Here is an 18,935-nt window from a genome sequence, read left to right on the forward strand (position 1 = left end):
CCAATGGAGCTCTCTTCGGGTGGGTTTTTTCCCCTTTAATCCAATACACATAGTTTTTATGATATAAATCAGTTACTTACAACAGCAAATGCTAGTATTGATACTATAACATACATTAATTATGTTCTTCTCTGTGTTTGCACTGCTTTATCTCCTTTTTATACGTAATTTTTGTAGCATTAAGAGTTACCTATGCAGTACCTGCCACAAAAAATAGAAATAATAGAAACAAATTTAAATACTATTCCTTCAGCCTGGGCAGTTCTAAATTAACCTGGTTAACAGGACTTGACTCCAGCCAGTAGATACAAGGCCCCATCTTAGACAGCTTTTCTATGAAGTGCCATTGGCACATACATTGCCTCGACCCTGCCAAGGTCAATACCGGCCTTTATCTTTCACAACCACCCCGACTTCCTTTTCGTCAGATCCTTCCAGATGCATATTCACTTCACAATTCAAAATTTTGAGAGCCATTCCTCCCAAATATGTGGAAATAAGAGACTAGGTTTTCTCACTTCAAATCATTTGCAGGTATAAGGATCAAAATGTGTACTTTAAAAGCCTGCAGAAAACCAGGTTAACATGCTTACTGCAGCACTGAGTTTGGAGTTATTTTAATTCATGCAGACATATCAGACTTGTGCATTTTAATGAAATGAAAAGAGCTAAAATCCTGCATGACCCTTTTGAAAAAAACAGATAAGATTCTAGCTATCCATCACATTCTATCAAACGAAACATATTCCACAGGATATGCACAGCATGTGATAGTTCGGAATATTTGATCAATTCTATGATTCACTTGGAAATTCCTTCACCAATTGAAAGGCAAGTGGTTTCCTCACCTGCAAGCTTTCAGACTTGCCCAGGACCTTGTTGCTGTGAGGCAGCTAGGCTCACAGAGGGTAATATGTTTTAAAAAGCTTTGTTTCTATAGCTTTTCAAAGGTAGAAGTCAGTTCCCTCCTCAGGCAGGAAGTAACCAAACCAAGGCCCAGGTGAATTTAGGATAGAGGTAACTATAAAACACAGACACAAGGAAAATCACAGGTTCAATGTGAAGGATTTATAGGGAGATAACAAGAATAGAGCTCTCAAGGCAGTGTCACCTTTCTTATATTCAGTAACAAAACCATTTGGTAACATAATCCAGAGTGGCAAACAGATGTCACTGCATGTTCTTTCTTATTTGGCCTGACAGAAGCCACTTTGGCCAAAAGAGGATTAAGAAATCGGTCCCAGCTTCTTGGGAATCCTTGATGGGGCTGTAAATATGAGGTAGCTGAATGGAAAAATACAACCAAGAACGTTAATGAGGGTCCATGGTGGGAAAAGGGCACTTTTCCATGGCATGTGCTTTGCCACCACATGCTCTGGAGTTTGGTTAATGAGATACCATCTAGGACATGTCAGGAACACAGAAGCAGCTGAAGCAGCTCGTAGAAGGCCTTAATGCAAGAACAGGACAGCACCCACTTGTACAGTGTCCTCATGGGAACCCTCTCTTGTGGTAAGGCAACGCCACAGCAGCCAGGCTCACAGTGACACCAACCAGCCCACTGCCAGTGGGCTGCCTCACATCCACACGCAAGGCTGTTTGGCAAGACTGGAATTGTTCAGGTGGATGCAGTCTTGTCATTGTAAGAACAGTCTTTTCATTGTTGATTTTAGACTTTCCATTCCCTATTTTGAGTTTTGTAGCCTGTAATAAATTAGTGTTATAAAATGTACTTTGCAAAATAGAGAAACTTAATTTTTGAATGCAGCTTGAATAAACTAGTCCTGATGACTAGTCAAGAACACTGCACAACCTCTGGCTAACCTGGAGTTATACATAGTGACTGGCAAGCTCACATTGGTAGGTTCACTGATCTGCTCTACACTCCCAAACAGGAAAGGTCACACCTGAGTTCTTCCTGCCTTTCTCTTGGCAGAAGCAGTCCTTTCACTTTTTCTTCTCTACTTACCTACTTGGTTTTTTTCCGTTTGTAAGGAAGAGTATATTATCATCCAAGGAATATTTTGGTCAGTATTTTACAAATTCCTTTATTAAATACAACCCTCCAGTGACTGCTTTATCAAATCTTTCTTGCCTTAAAACTATTTTACTTACACCGTTACCTGTCAACTTTCAACAGACCAAGAGATCAACTTTTTCTTTCCACAATGTATTACACTTCTGTTTAAAAATCAAGAAAAACCCCTGTTTTTACTCAATCAAAGCAAAGAGAGAAATGAGCTGAACTATCATGTGCATTTACTAAGGCATTTACTAGTCTTGACTGCATGTCCGAGGTAATTTCATGTCTTCCGACATGCCGTGGAGTTTGCAGACAGCAATTCTTAAAGTCACTTTTATTTTCACATGTATCTTAACTGCAATTCATTTGTACAGGCATGGCATTTTACAAAGGAACTTAAATTGGATTGAACAGCAAGAGAGACATTTATCCATTATTTCAAGGGACAGAGAAAAAAAATAGTAGTTGCCTGGCAAAGTTCTGTTATTGATTTGCTGATTTCCTTCCTTATGTTCTCAGTCCCACTTGGAAGTCTTCCTCCTCATATACCTGGACCCCTCACTGTCGATTGCTTCATATAGGTCCTTTTTATTCTCTATTGTTGCATGCAAATAACCAAGGTAGGCCACACAGACGGTAATTGCTATGAGCCCAAATGCCATCACAGGCTTGTTCTGACAAGAAAAAAAAATAATTATTATCTGTCTTTAGTCAAAACATTTCTTTGTCCAACACAAACATTCTTCTGTCCTGGCTAAGAAAGTGAAGAGTAAAGGTTTGTGATATCTGCAAAAATTATCATTGCTTTCTAGCAGACTGATCCAAATGACTTTGATAAGCAGCAAGAAGGAAGACTCAATTTTCTGACAGCAAAAGGAATTCCTTTCGAAAAATAAGCCTCTCTGGAGACAGAAAATGGCATTGTCCAGTGCTCTGTCTTTTGCTGGTCACAAATGCTGCTTCAGCATGAACGAACAGGCCAAAACCTATCACTAAAGGTAACTAAATACAAACTTCTAACAGAATTCATCTGAACATGCTACTGAGACAAGCAACTTGGTTTAGTGGAAGGTGTCCCTGCTCATGGCAGGAGGGTTGGAACCAGATGATCTTTAAAATCCCTTTGAACCCAAATGAGTCTGTGATTCTGTGTAAAAACACATAATGTATTGTAGGGATTGGTGCATGGACGGGAGGTTGTCAGGAGGGACAGGAACCAGCTGACCCTGGGGAGGTGCTTGAGTGGCAAATATAAGGAATTCTAACTGCGCAATAAATCGTTGATGACCCGCATTCCGTGAATGCTCTATGTCTCAGCCCTAGTTCGGAGGGAACTAGTGCTTCCGTCCCTCACCACGCGAGTAGCGAGAAACTACAATGTATTATCACAGATTCTGCTTCTATTACATGCGTAAAATTTCATCCAGTCTTGCTGGGTTCCGCAAGCGGAAAAAACCCCTGAGTATCCTCAACTTAATTATAAAAGCAACAAAACCAAAAAATATTGAAAAGGTACCAAAAATCCACCCCTCCCCACCAGAAAGCCTGCACTTTGTTTTGTTCCCTTTTAAACATTAAAGAGGACTCCTATTACTTAACCTGTCAAATTACATGGGTAATATGTCTGTAGACAGTCCTTCTGTTAGTAACTTGGCTAGGTATAAAAGGATTAGACAATACAGCAGTGAAATAAAAGCTGGAATAAGCCATGTAGTGTTCTGAGCTCCTAACAATCAGAGTGAAATAAAGTAAAAATATTTTTAGCTACATTACTGAGTGCTTTGCATAACAACAGACGGTTATATAATGCACACAGAATAGCAATGACAACTTTACAGCAACCGTGTCTCTCCAAGCCTGTTTAGTTTCCCTCAGAATGAGCCTCTTACAGGTTTAATGAAAAGCTCTGGGTTCACAGCTCGGAAGAGCATAGTTGTTTGAACACTTCTCAATCCTGGTTTTCTCTCTTTGGGTGTTTCGCTTGCATTTGGAGAGTTGGTGGAAGACATTTTAGTTAATGTTGAATACTTCCTAAAAACAGAGTAAAAAGTAGATGTCATTATTATAAAAACCACCGAACTACATTCACCAAGTATAAGTTCACACTCAGGATGTGTTCTAACAGCATGAATTTTACTTTGTATATATGTATTAACGACTGCCTTTGGTGTTACTAACATTTCCAGCTTAAGCACACTGACTTTCAATCCTGATATCCTGATAACTGGAGTTTTTGCTTGCCTTTGTCTAATGCTTTAGTTACCCATAGATCACGTATCACTGGCTAAAAAAGACAAAGTCAGCAAACACTTCCTTTCTTCTTTAAAAGTTACATGTGACAGGACAGCAAACACCCCCCTGTAGTGCAGTCACTCCATCCACCCCCCCCCAGCAGCTTTAGGACTCAGGTCTCACTTTCACACAAGGTCCTCTGCAAGATGCCACCTGAGCGAAGGTGAACAAAACACACTCCTGGCTAACCCCGCTTAGAAAAGAAGCGGTGCTACGGGCCCCCTGCCCCGTAGCTCACACAAGCAGAGCACAGCCGGGGACCCACGGGCAGGATTCACCAGCTCAACTCAGCAAGGTCCCGGGCACTGCAGGGAGGTCAGGGCAGCGCGGAGGCCGGCTAAACGCGACCACACGGGCACAGGACACTGTCAGGCACACCGCCAGCACACACGCGAACCCCAGCCGGGCTCCGAAAAGCACAAACAGCGAGGGTAAGAATAGAAACCTCCTCCAGGGCGGTCAGGGGGCTTTACGCCGCGGACGAAGGGGCGAATTTCTCAGGGGAAAACCCCAGCTAGGCCGCCGAGGACACAAACAGAAGTCCAGACCACCGCCATGCTCCGCACCGCCCCTCGGGAGGCGGAGGATGACAAAGGTCTCCCCGCGGCCAGCGGGCACTGTGCCACACGTCGCCACACGTCCCCTCACGCTCCTCACACACCACAACTCACCCCTGCTACCGCCGGGACCTCCCGGAGGGCGGGAGAACAGCATGGCGCCCTGCGCCTGCGCCTCCCCTCTGCCTCCCCTCTGCCTCCCGCCCCGCCCCGCCCCGCCCCGCCCCGCCCGTCCCCTCAGGCGCCTGACCGGGGCGCAGGCGGGACCAGTGGGTCGTCTTTGGCAGTGGGTGAGGGTGTACCGCGCCGAGAAGCGTTCCACGGTAAACCTGGGGTCGGGGTTCGGTCGGAAGAATTGTAGAGTCACAGAATCACCTAGGTTGGAAAAGATCTTTAGGATCATCAAGTTCAACCATTACCTCAGGACTGCCGAGACCAACACTAAACCATGTCTTTGAGGGCCTCAGCTACACGGTTTGTGAACACTTCCGAGGACGGTGATTCCAGCAGTGCCCTGGGCAGCCTGATCCAATGCCTGACCACTCTCTCTGTGAAGACATTTTTCCTGATATCCAGTCTAAGCCTCCCCTGGTGCAGCTTGAGTCTGTTACGTGACGGTCTTATCGCTTGTTACTTGGGAGAAGAGACTGACCCTCACCTCGCTTACAGCTTCCTTTCAGGTAGTCGTAGAGAGTGAGAAGGTGTCTCAGCCTTCTATTCTCCAGGCTCAGGCATCTGGAAACTCATGGTTATGTAAATGGCACTTTGCCTCTGTGTTTTGTTTTGTATTGATTCTAATCAGTAAAATCGATTACCTGGAGTCCAGAGGAAACAAAGCCCATGCAATCACATCTGCCTGCTCCTGACTCCCTGTCGGTCTCTGCTGACTTCGATGCCATCAGGCAATTCCAGATGCCTTAGAAAGAAGAGTATGAATTTAAATTTTTGGAAAATCCAATACCTGGATGGTAGGGAGAGACCCAGAGCAGTGGTCCTCTAGGTAACAGGCGGGCAGAACTGAGATGTGTTGGATGGTATCACAGCAATTCAGCTGCAGCAGGCTGGTGGATTCGCACATACGTAGTTCTGGACTCACCAACCACTCAGCGCACACTTCTCCATAGCTGGATGGTGTGTGAAGGGACTTTGGTGGAGCATCTGATTATTGCAGCTGTGGAGGCAGCGAGGGACAAACGTAAATGTAGAGGTATTTTCAGTGTATAAATATCACAAGGGGAGAAAAATAGGGAAGTAAGTTTTAGCGTCAGGAGAGGACTGAGTGATATGTCTGGGGTTTGTGTCAACGTTTAATTCACAACATACCATCTGTTAATCTGGTAGCTATTGTTTTGGCAGCATATGCCACACAGCTGATTTTGTTTGGAAACCTTCGAGTAGAAAGTCACTTCTTGAGTGAAGGTTGCTGCTCTGGTTTGTTTTCATGTTTGTGTAATCGAAAGAAGGCAAGACAAGGCTTTTGCATGAGCTTTGGTTTCTGGTAAGGTAGCTTAGTTTTCTTGAGGGAACTGTGAGTTTTTACCGTACTGTATATGTTCTGCGTACAGTTCTCAAGTAATCGACACATTGTATAAGGGAATACAAACCATTTTCATGACTACACTGAGAAATGCGCTCACTTACCAGCACATGCACCTCCTTCCCAGCAGTTACTGTCATTAACTGACCCCATCCATGCAGCTAAAACTTCTGACCCAAAGTCAGCCATGGTCATGGCGCTATTTTCCAGGTCATGGTAGGATGAGTTTTATGCCAGAACACATTTGCCTGATAGTGGTGGCAAGGATTGTCAGGTTGTTTCTAGTTCTCTGGCATTTTCCATCTTTCTTATGAGAGGTAAGCCCCAGGCATCATTGATGGATGAAGAAGTCACACATACTACAAAGAGCACCACTGTCTGGAGAAAAAATGTTCTCCGTATGAAGAGTTGTGGGGTAAAGCTTTATGCATAGAAAAAGAAGCAGAGAGGGATGTAGAAGCAGGGCTGGATTTGAATGTGAATGCTGGTACTTGGTATACGTTGAGCAGATTCCGGCTAACCATGTAACTTCGGGGAAGAAAAGCTTGGACTGCTTGGTGTTTCTAGTTGAGCTTTATGACTGTGGGAAAGTGTCTTATTTTATCTTTAATGTAAATATTATGTTGCTGTCATCTGACCCAACAGGGTGTTGAAATCCTTAATCTGTCAAGGCTTATAAAGTAGTCAGGCGTCTTTTTACAGAAGAGGCTCTATAAAAGGGTAGAATTGTAAACATCTGTGGTATTTCTGAGTCACCTGTCCTCTTAATATCTGAGTACCTCTCCTGAAAAGTAACTATGCAAAAAAATCCCCTCCTCTTCCAAACCTGAGGTTGTTACTGAGATTTGTTTTCCTTTTAAAGAAATTCCTTTGGGATTCTGCATTTGGTATTGTGCTGTATGCATTCATGGCCATTCAGAACTTCTTAGTAGTTTCTGCTTCTCTTGAGGCTCACATCCCCTTATTGTTTGAGCTGCAGAAGAGCCTCCACTGGGGACCGAGCAAGCCTGATGCTGTGTTCCACAGGTGTCTTTAGCATGTGATAGCCTGATGCAGCCGAGGAGCAGCAGCGTGCCTGTGCAGCTAGCCAATTTGCCTCACAGCTCCTCCTTATCTCAAATACTGCACAAGAGCAGAGCTTCACATTGTTTTCAAAATACATATAGAATGCCTCAAGCTACTGATAAGCATATCCCTATGTTAGAGAGACAGTTATAGAGCTGTTGTGAACAGAAAAAATAGGCTTTGCATCAACACTGGGACTTAAGCACTGCTTTGACATGTAGTGAGAGGGGCAGTTTCCATCATGTGGTTGTTAGGGTTTTCACACATGAATCACAGAATGGTTTGGGTTGGAAGAGACATTAAAGCTCATCTAGTTCCAACCTTGCTGCCATGGGCAGGGACACCTCACACTAAACCAGGTTGCTCAAAGTCCCGTCCAACCTGGCCTTGAACACTGCCAGGGATGGGGCAGCCACAACTTCTCTGGGCAACCCATGCCAACGTCTCACCAGCCTCACAGTAAAGAACTTCTTCACAGTATCTAGTTTAAATCTGTCAGTTTAAAGCCCTTTGTCCTGTCACTACATGCCCTTGTACACTGTGACTGTCACAACATTTTAATTAGATTTGACAGTTGGGAATTTTTTGTCCTGAACAAGTCTGGGTGAGAACGGAAAGCAAAAATTGGGAAGTACTTCCTGCACCTTACTCATAGCTAATGGGGAGAGCACTGAGGCATGTGAAACAGTACTGCCATATAGGACATAAATGCAGAAGAAGAAACAAACATCTCCAGCTAGACAGAGGTGGCACTGAGAGCTTTTGGTGTGGTTGTTGCTCAGCTCAAGTCAGTCTCAAGAGCCCTTACAATGCTTTGCAGCTGCTGTTGCTCATTTGTATCGTTCCCATTGAAAGGAAGCAGAGCTTTCAGACAGCAGCAAGTAGTGGCTGGGACCCTGCCACAGACAGTTTTAAGGCAATTATTTTAAAAATCAAAATCTCTTATAGTGAATCTTCTGTGTTTCGTAACATTGTGTGTATGTCTTCTATAGCACTTGTTAGCCAGCTGTGCCTGTGAGGGACAAAAAAATCACCCAGCCATGCCTTCCAGCAAAGATTAGAGCAATTGTTATTCTTCAAATACTGATAAAGCTTACAAATCTTTTTTAACTGAATTCATTATGGGAGGAAGAAGGCACTTTGCTTGGTTCTACTTTCATTAATGAGTTGGCAAATTGTTTCCGACTGGGAACAGAATGATATCAAACTCCAAAGCATCCCTCCTGGAAAGAAAAAGCTAGTTTCTATTAAAAATGAAGAGCAGAGAAACACATGCAACACTGAATTTGCTCACTACAACAATACACAGCCTCTAAGACACCTTGGAGTTGGGTTTAAAGACCAACTTGAACTAATCTAAGACTGCACGTCCAAAAATGAGGGGGTAAGGGGAGACCTGTTTACACTTGTGGACCTTGCATGAGGACTCAGAATTGCTCAGCCTTGGCATATACCAGTTTTGCTCCCTGGTCCAGCTGAAAACTAACATTGCTAGAAAATTGAAAAGAACAAAGTTTATGTTTTCAGTTGGCTGGGTGAGGCAGTCTGGTGTAAGTGGGGCAGTACAGTTGGAAGTGGAGGCACAGACCACAACTAACCTCTGCCTACAATACTGGATTTTTCAATCAGCTTAAGCTGTGGTAAGTTAAAATCCTTCAGGTAGCTCCCCCTCTGAACTAGCAGCCTTCATACCTCAGGCAGGGAATACAGCTGCTAGGAGGACTCTGGAGGGTAGGAATTTCACAGAAGATTTAACTCTGTAGTAAGGGACTCTGATGGAGTAATCTTGAGGTCTTCAGATTCTCTACACCTCACAGTCATCTTTCAATGTATAAATACCACCACGTAATGAAATACACTGGAGAGTGGCAGTGTCTAACGTTTATATACTAGATACAGGAGGAATATAACTGTGGGTGTCATAAAGATGCTTAAACAGCTTTGATATTTAAGTGATTGGATTGTAACCATGCAGTTCCAATTATTAAAAAATGAGCTGTTGGGTCTTTTTGTTTTCTGTTTCTGAAGGACAGTTACAGTTGCTCAGGTGCCTTTAATGCCATAATAAAGTTTAGATCTGAAGTTAAATTTTAGCTTTCCCAGTACTACAGGTCATCACAATATTTCTACAGTGATTTTGGCCTTTGAATTCCTGATGTGAACTGAACGCCATTCAGCTGACTGTGGCTGTTGTCAGGCATTCAGCAGCACTGCTGGGAGGAAGGTGCCTGCCTGGTAGCTCCCTCCAGCAGGCAGCTGGGAGGCTCTGCAGTCCCTGCAGTCCAGCTCCAACTCTGACACCTTCACTCACCCTCTGGAGGCATCAACTTCTTTGGGGACAGTACCAAGGTCCTGTTTCAGGCAGATGAGTTAGGCTGTGTGATACCCTCCTCTCCATAAAACTACTGAAGATTTGCATATAATTCCCAGCTAAAAAACACGGTAAGTTTAAGGTAAATAAAGCATACTGTGAATAAATTGTACCATGAAAAATTCTTTTGTGGCAAGGAGTTCAGTCTTTCTGCTTTTTTGTAACATCACTCAGTGGTATAGCCACATCTCAGGTAAAAATAACTGCAAAATGTTGACGGTTGGTAAGATGCATAAGGCAGAACAGAAACTTATTCCATTGCTCAGTTATTAAAAATTTAGTTCTGTGCTTTCTGGTGGGGAGTGGCTCACCTGCTTAGTGCAATGTGGGAATTGATTAGCATGTACAGTAGTGAAAATACAATTTAATAACAAAATCCAGGCTTTACTTATTTGGTAAAGTCACTGTGATTTAATAGAAAGACCTGTCTGAACATTTGTGTAATGTATTGTTAGGAGTACTGTGTGCCTAAAAGAATATTGTCTTTAGTGGACAATTTACCTGCTGAAGAGAACCTGAGATACAGATCTGATGTAAAATGTCAAAGAGCAAACCTGGTGGGAGTTAATGCTCTTAATTATATGATTTCAGAAGGTTATAGTAATTCCATACAGTGTTCTCTAGTTTTTCACATGGAAAATGTTCTTCTGAAAAAACACGTAGAAGCCACACTATGAAGGGGTGCTAAGGGTCAAGAAGAATTTCATAAAGACCCTTCCTGCTATTTTGATATTGCGGTAAAGTTAGTATCGAAGGGAGAGCATAAGTTGGATGAGATGAAAATTAGTAATGAAGCAGCATCTGAAATGGGGAGCTAGCCGGATCCTCCAGGTCATTCCTGTAAGAATGGTATATGAAAGGCAGGCTCTTTGCAGGGCATCTTCTGCATGTCTTCATGCAAGATTGATATGGTCAAATGACTTCTTGACTTGCAAGTGCACAGGCTACACGTGTCTCATACAGGGTCACTGATTATTAAGTTCTGTACTGTGAGGGTGATGAGGCAATGGAACAGGTTGTCCGGAGAAGTTGTGGCTGCCCCATCCCTGGCAGTGTTCAAGGCCAAGCTGACAGGGGCTTTGAGCAACCTGGTCTAGTGGAAGGTGTCCCTGCCCATGTCAGGAGTGCTGGAGCTAGATGATCTTTAAGGTCCCTTCCAACTCAAACCATTCTAGGATTCTGTGATTCTATGATCACTGCCCACTGCTTTGGATGCCACAACACATGTGTCTTCAGGTTGTGTTGTCACTAACATGAAAGTGCAAAGTGTGCAGCATTAGACCTAATGCTGATGAGTGCTCAAAAGATGCAAAGTCTGTGACTTTAAACAAATGCTGTAGTTTCCTCATATTTTTCTGGTGACACAAGACACGTTATGGTTCTAGTTTGAACAGTGTGCCAGGAGAGATGATCAGGTTTCACTCATTTAGTTTGTATTACCTAGGAGACTAGCAGTTTCCATTTTCAAGGCTTAAAGCAGTAGCTCCCTTTCTTGGAAATGAGTCATTGATTGTTAATGCCATTAGAAGGCTTTGGTCTGGGTGTAATCATTCAGTGAAGCACAGGTAAGTTAGAGCTTCTTGTTATAAAATACAGTTTTACCAAATGAGAAGTTGTTTTTCTAATGTCAAACAGGCTTTAGAATAGCCTCATGAAATGTCCCATCAGCCAGCATAAACCACAGATATAATCCTCTTTTCATTGCACTATTGCAATGCTTTATAACTAATAAGGAGTCACAAACTGTAAATGTGGCCAGTGACAGTCACTTGTTCAAGTGGGAATCTTCTGACTTCGTCAATTCATTTTTTTTATGAGCTGACTAAAGTGTTACAACAGTAGCCTGAATGGAGCAGTAATGCTTCTTAATGTTGAAAGTAATTTGCTGCAGAGGGAGTTTGTGCTTACAGCAGGAGAGCATGGGAGAGATGGGTGATTGCTTTGGCACGGAGGTGATGAGAAATTCAGTAGCAGTTATATAGTCAAAATACAGACATGACTTAAAAAAAAAAAAAAAGGGAAGTAATTTTGGCTACTTCTGAGTTTATTTATTTTTTTCTTAATTACACATTTTACCAAAGCAACAAAGCAAACTGTGTCTGCCCTCTCTCAAAACCCACTCATTGCTGTGGAGGAGAGACCACAGCAATTAGCAGCTAGCAAAGCATCACATTCAGCAGCAGCTGGGTTATTAAGTGGTGCTTGTGGTTTCCCTAAATACAAAACAAGATGGGATTTTGCCACCACTGGCTATAAAAAAGAATGCCAAGCGTGCTTAAGGATATGAAGCCTACTGAAGATGTAGTTTTTAAGTGATATTTTCAGATAAATGAATGCTTGGCACCTTAGATCCGAAAGCCCAGAAAGGAAGGAGATTTGTCACAAGCCGCTGCAGAAGTCTATGGGAAAGTCAGGTGTAAAACCCAAAGAAGCAAGCTCTGGTCTAGTGTTAGCTAAGTGACCAGCTAAACCCTCTGCCATCTAGGTTTTTTTCTTTGCCTTCCTGTAGTCAGTTGGCAAATAAATACCTAAGCTGATGTTTTTACACACCACATGTATATTTTAAGCACTATTGAATTGTCTGTGAAATTCTACTTTTAATATTACCATACCCATTTATCTTCCAGTGTACCAAACAGCTTATTTCTTGCTCCAAGGAGTTGGAAGATAATAATAGGCATGAACCAGTGAGAAGTTATAATCAGTAAGCTAAGGAAGAGGAAAGCAAGGGACAGGGCTGTGAGATACCATGGGTCTTTTCTTGGCTCTGCTTCTGATGTGCTGAGTGATGCTGGATAAAGCATATCACCTCTCCAGTGGACATCTCCTCCTCCACAGCACATGTTCTCTCTGTCTAGATTGTTGATGTTTTGAGGAGAGAACTCAATTTCTTATTACACATTAACAAACGGTTAAAACTTAAACAGGGCAAGTTTAGATTGGATATAAGAAAGAAGTTCTTTACTGTAAGGGTGGTGAGTCACTGGAGTGGGTTGCCCAGGGAAGTTGTGAATGCTCCATCCCTGGCGGTGTTCAAGGCCAGGTTGAACAGAGCCTTGGGTGACATGGTTTAGTGTGGGGTGTCCCTGCCCATGGCAGGGGGGTTGGAACTAGGTGATCTAAAGGTCCTTTCCAGCCCTAACTATTCTATGATTCTATGATTCTATGAAGTGTCTATAGGTCACTTCTCATTGAGTTATGAGAGAAGAGCAAGCTATTACTGGTATGTTTACATCTTTTAGTATGAGGTGTCCTTGCCCATGGCAGGGGGGTTGGAACTAGATGATCTTAAGGTCCTTTCCAACCCTAACTATTCTATGATTCTATGATCTTGTACACAGGGCCTCTGCTTACACTGGAGGTGTCTCAAGAATGAAATAAGTGGAAAACCGCTGGCTTACATCAGCGTGAGAACCACAGAGTGTGCTGCACCATCACTAGCAGTGGTCATGGCAGAAGGAAACAGCTTGGCCAGCACACAGACCAGGAGGGCTATGTTTGCTCATGGGTTGTCAAGCCTTACCAGACTTGTTTCTGGAGAGCCTCAGAAAGCAATGGGTATCAATAGTGTGTTAATGATACAGCTTTACTCATTTTGTGATGAGTTGTCTGAACAAAGCAAGGTTAATGTTTATGACTTCTCTGTTTTCTCTTGTTGGCTCTCTCATAAGGACTTGGAAATCACCTTACATTGTTGAACAAGAAACAAAGGCATTGCAAGATTAGTGACTTGCAGCAAGTTTTTCAGTTCCTATCACATATATGCAACAGTTTGAATAGCTGCTGCACATGCAGTTTGGTAGAGTGACTTTGAATGGAGCTGTACTGAACCTTGGTGTTCCCAGGAGATTTCTAGCTCTCTCTTCTTCTGTAGCAGAACACTGGAATAGATGCACCAGGCTGGGCTGGGATGGTGGGAGCTAGTGGAGCTTCCATCAGTGTAAGAGCAGACTGAACTGTCAGGAACAGTATATGCACAATGAAGCCTCCTTAGGGTCAGAGAATGAAGCAAATCAGTATTTCTCAGCCTGTGGACTTTACACCTCTGGCAGTCAGTAAGGAAGCAGTGGGCAGTCCATGAAAGAAGCACAAAGACTCAGCAATCATAAAATGGATGCACACATCCTTATATTGGCAAACAAAGAAAATAAGGGGAAAGTGAAATTACTAAATGAACATCTAAAGTTAAGCTTCATTATTTGTTTGGTCACTTATTGTGCCAATGATTTTTTTTTTTTTTTATTTTCCTCATAACATTGAGATGATTCTTGGTGTGTAAAAAAAGTGCTGCAATGGTGTTTTGATTAAACTGTAACAAAAATGGAGAGGATGAACTCTCAAGATTGTTACCAACTCTGCTGTTTTTATGATCCTATATCCTTCCCTGTGATTTTGCTACTTCTGCTCTCTGCTTTAGCATTTTTGCCACTACTCACAGTTCTCTTTCTTCCCATTAAAAAAATCAAACAACAACAAAAGGTAAGTTGTAGGTGCAGCAAAATACAGAAAAATAAAGTTTTTCCATCTCTCAGCCTATGAGGGTAATTCGGCTTGTTTGTACAGAGTGCATAGATCCACCATTTCCAGGCTTGTCTTCTTTCTGTTAGTGCTCACTGTGCCATCTCCTTTTCCCATAATACCACACCTTCTCCCTGTAACTTGCTGCTCTCCGAGCTCTGAGCTGCCTGCCCCCTTTGTGCCCCTAACACTTTGGATTCTTTCCCCACTTCCTCTCTACTTGGTCGGTTTGTTCTTGCATTTTCTTACTTTTTTTTCCGCGTTCTCCTCTGCATAAAGATACCTTTTCTGCTTTTACAGTAATGACATTGGCAGAGCTGATGGAAATTTAGGTGAATTAATTCTCTGAGCATTATGCTGTTCAATGGATACGTTACTCAATGTACATTAGCCAACCTCCCACAGACCTCACTGAATGACAGAAATGATTATTTGAAGAATATATTCAACAATATCATTATTCAAACAGTTCACTCAGCAAATTACACTCAGCACACTCAAATTAATGGTGCATTCGGGTTGCTCTCTTTGCTCAGTAGAGCACGTGTGTAGCCAAGGGATGAAACTGGGTCACTGAAATGTCTGACGGAAATAGGAGTGTGTAGGCTTTTCTGGTCATTTTTGTCTCTAGTGAGCAAGACAGAGTGTGTGTGTATGCGTGGTTGGTAGTGGGGTGTTTAAGTCACATCTAGGGAATAAATAATGTATGTGAGGAGGAAGAGAGATTACTTACTCTTTTTCCTGCTGGTAGTAAAGCAGCACAGGCCCTTGTTTTCACACTTAATCCCTAGTACTTCAGCTAGAAATTAGTACAACAGATGAATGTATCTCTGATCTTCAGTTTTTGTCTGAGTTGAAGTGTATGTGTGTGAGAGCAGGGGGTTGAAGTAAATCTAACATCAAATCCATGCTCTTCACTTCTTACTCTATTCTTTCTTGAGCACTTGGAGCAAATAATCTTTCTTTTACTGTTTAAGACTTTCTGATGCCTCTTTTGTGATTTCCAGTACAGGCTAAATTTTTTTGTGGTGTTTATGTCCACTGTGCCAAATAGATACCCCTTTCACTTGTTTGTTGCATTTTTAAACCTTTGAATCATTTCACTGTTAGGCTCAACATTGGCCATTACATTGCATTGATGCAACTTGATGTAATCTAAATTTTCCACAATCTACTCAATTGCTTTAGTCAGCTTGCCTTCCTGACTCTCTTTGATTCATTCTGCACAAAACCCATCTCTGAATGTGAAGCTTGAGATCTCCCTTTGGCTTCAAGGATGTGGATCATATTTTCTCCTCTCTTGTCATTACGTTAGTCAGAATATAATTTTGCTGAAGTGCCATGCCCTGACACTGCTTTTGGCATCTGCTTCCATGTGTACTGCTGCTTCTAGAAATGTTACAAAACCTCATACCACTGTTGTCTGTTTCTTACTGCGCAGTTGTGTGCTTACTTGAAGATTTCTCTTTTTTGTCCTCTGAATCCTCACCTTGCTCTGAACTTCATACAGCCCACATAATGTCTTCTCTAGCCTCAGCTAATTTAACTTTTCATTAGTCTGTACTTGTGCTGTGCCATGAGGGCAATTTTCTCAACTTGTTGAGTAGCTCCATATCTTTGAAATCCATTTTTTTTTCTTGTATCATATGTTCTTTGCAATTCTTCAGTGAATTAATTGCGTTTTCAAAGTTCAGTCTTCTTTAATCTGCATGAGATTTACTCTAATACCCTTTATATGGCACATTTTGCATATCTGTTCTGAAAGACAGATATGTTCCTGTTCAGCTGGAAGCTCGGAACTGATGAAACTCTAGTCATGAACTGATAGATGACATTAGGCTTTTTACATTAGAAAGGGATGGTGCAGATCTTACAGCCATTAGCAAAAGCCCTCTCACAGCCATGCTTTTTTCTATGGAATAACAATATTCAGTCTTCCCTTCTACTGTACTTGTGAATCCTAGGAAAGGCCTTTTGAGGTTTTCCTTCAAATCTCCTCCAGAGGTCAGCTCATCCACAAGATGCATTCACATGTGTTAATATTCATGCTGATGAGAATGTTTTGTTTCGTTGCCTGTACTTTATTACATAGCAGTAATATGCTAAGTAAAATGCTGTGCTATTCAGCTCCTTTGAGACTGATGTATTGACTTATCTAGAAAGCATTAAAGCCCTAGTGCTGAAGTCTTGAAGAGCTTGATTTAAACTTCTGCTTGAGCTCTGATTGCAGGCATGGAGGACAGAAATATTTTCTTTAATGACAAGGTCACCACCCTGCAAAACATATTTAAAAGCATATAAACATATGTCTGATAGAATATAACCCAACTGATATTCCCATTATTCTTTTTTACCTGCAGCATAAAGGAGTAGCTTGGTAACCATTCTTTGTGAAAACATCTTTTTTCAACATCCTTCAACATCCATATAGATCAGCGAAATACTCATTTCTGCAGCTGTCCCTCAGCTCTTCAAGTAAGTCAACAGCTCTAATGGTAGCAAAGCAGGAATACTCAACCAGGCAAATAACCTTGCTTTCTGGCAGAAGTCTGGCCATAGGCAGAAGTCATGATGGGCTGCAAAATCAAGGGACAGCAAAAGAAGCACGGAGCTTTCCGTCTCTGTTGACCCTTGTGGTGCTGTGGCCTGTTTACTACTTGTGCTCAGACTTACCAGTTGAACTTGCTCATCCTTCAGTGCCAACTGCAGCTACAACAGCAGCAGTGGGATTTGCGTGTGCCACTGCAGCCTCAAAGGGGTACATTTTCTCTCCTACTAGGCAGAACTTGCAGCAGCAGTAGATGGGATGAGGAAGTTAAAAGACAGAAGACACAAATCTGGAATCTGAGATCCACAAATCTGGATCTCACATTTCCCTCCTCATGTTTCCCAGCCATTCTGTGTCCTGGGAAGACATTTACTTTTTGTTCTTAGAAAACAAAGGAGCTTCATATCCTCAAAGATCCACACAGACCTTCAGTGCGGGGCCTAGTGGGAAGGTGACTGTATGCTCTTGGTGATTATGTCAGGGCTTTTTTTGACTTTGAGGAGAGTCTGGCTACCAGTGGCTCCTTAGACTGCTTTTCCAAAAGAAGTGTTGCAGAGTTAGTACAGAGGAAGACTTGTATGGTAAAGAAACTATTAAAAAAAATCATTTTTTTTTAAGGAAATCTTAGTGCATTTCTTACATGATAAGAAATACAACAAATAAAATCCAGTGAAGCAGAACAGGATTTAAAATACTGCACAAGTTTACTGGGAAGTTAGACCACAGACAAAAAGAAAACCATTTGCATTTTGGTAGTCAACCTTTTGTGGGACACGTGGCTCCTATACCGAAATTTGAAAGTGAAATCTGATTTGGCTGTGCATAGTATTTTGCGTAACTACAGGGCTAAGCTCAGTGTACCTCAGTGGTAGAATGCTAGCCTGAACTTGCTGGAGAAATCTCTACCTGATGCTCAGGAGACCATCGGGAAGAACAGGCACATTTACTTGCAGAGGACAGTTTAATAGAATGATTAGGCTTCAGCCTGATAGACAAAATTATTTTAACAGCAAATGAGGTTTGTGTAATAGCCTCAGAAGGTTCAAATTATCAGAATTAAGAGCAGTTTGTTGTTGTTGGTTTCCTTTTTAAAAGCTTAATAATTCTAAATTGCTTCAGCTTCTGCTTATGTTTCACCTTGAATGAACGTCTCATTTTTCTTTGCCCAAGAGGAAGCGTCTCTCTGATCTTGTGTTTCTTCAGTACAGCATTTCCTTCTTTCCTTGAGGAGAAAAATGAGCTGGGGATTCCTACGTGATCTGTTGATTGGAGTGAATAAATATTCAACAGGAATTGGAAGAATCTGGGTAGCAGTTGTGTTCATATTCCGCTTACTGGTTTACGTTGCAGCTGCAGAAAACATCTGGAAACATGATGAATTTGAATGCAATATCAAGCAGCCTGGTTGTGAGAATGTTTGCTTTGACCATTTTTTCCCTGTCTCCCACATCAGACTTTGGGCTTTGCAATTAATCATGGTGTCCACCCCTTCGCTCTTGGTTGTTTTTCATGTCGCTTACCGAGAGAACAGAGAGAAACGCCACAACCAGAAACTTTATAAAAGTGCAGGAGAGAGAGATGGTGGATTGCTGTGCACTTACCTTGTCAGCCTTATCTTAAAAACAGGATTTGAAATAGTTTTTCTTGTTCTGTTTTATAAATTGTACAATGGATTTGAAGTACCACGTCTTGTGAGATGTGACATAAGACCATGTCCCAATACTGTAGACTGCTACATTTCCAAACCTACAGAGAAGATGATTTTCCTCTATTTTCTGGTGGCAACTTCCTGCCTGTGCATTGTATTAAATCTAAGTGAATTAAGTTACCTCATTTTCAAATACTCTATAAAATGCTATCTGAAGAGATACATAAAGAAACATCAAGACTCAGAAAGTGATTGCCACAAATCAGAAACCATCATTCACAACAGAGCAGCAGCTGCAGGACGGTTCCACGACAGCTCCCCGTCCCTGCCTCTGAATATGCAAGATGAACGTGAAAAAAATTCCTTGTCAACTTGA

The 18,935-nt window shown here is 42.1% G+C and overlaps 2 protein-coding genes across 2 annotated transcripts; one reads left to right on the forward strand and one right to left on the reverse strand.

Annotated features, from left to right (window-relative positions):
• Nucleotides 1-2,245: 2,245 nt before the first annotated feature.
• On the reverse strand, nt 2,246-5,044 carry SMIM8 (small integral membrane protein 8). The gene is made up of 3 exons (XM_080615368.1): nt 4,987-5,044; nt 3,913-4,054; nt 2,246-2,697 (listed from the first exon to the last, which is right to left on the reverse strand). Exons 2-3 carry the CDS (start codon nt 4,030-4,032, stop codon nt 2,539-2,541), a joined length of 279 nt encoding a protein of 92 aa, XP_080471494.1. The 5' UTR covers nt 4,033-4,054; nt 4,987-5,044; the 3' UTR covers nt 2,246-2,538.
• A 13,102-nt stretch (nt 5,045-18,146) lies between these two features.
• GJB7 (gap junction protein beta 7) lies at nt 18,147-18,935 on the forward strand (the record flags this gene model as incomplete). Its single annotated transcript, XM_080616073.1, has 1 exon — nt 18,147-18,935. One exon carries the CDS (start codon nt 18,147-18,149, stop codon nt 18,933-18,935), a length of 789 nt encoding a protein of 262 aa, XP_080472199.1.

This window comes from Psittacula echo (genome assembly GCF_963264785.1).
Source record: "Psittacula echo genome assembly, chromosome: 4".
Classification (NCBI taxonomy): Eukaryota; Metazoa; Chordata; class Aves; order Psittaciformes; family Psittacidae; genus Psittacula; species Psittacula echo.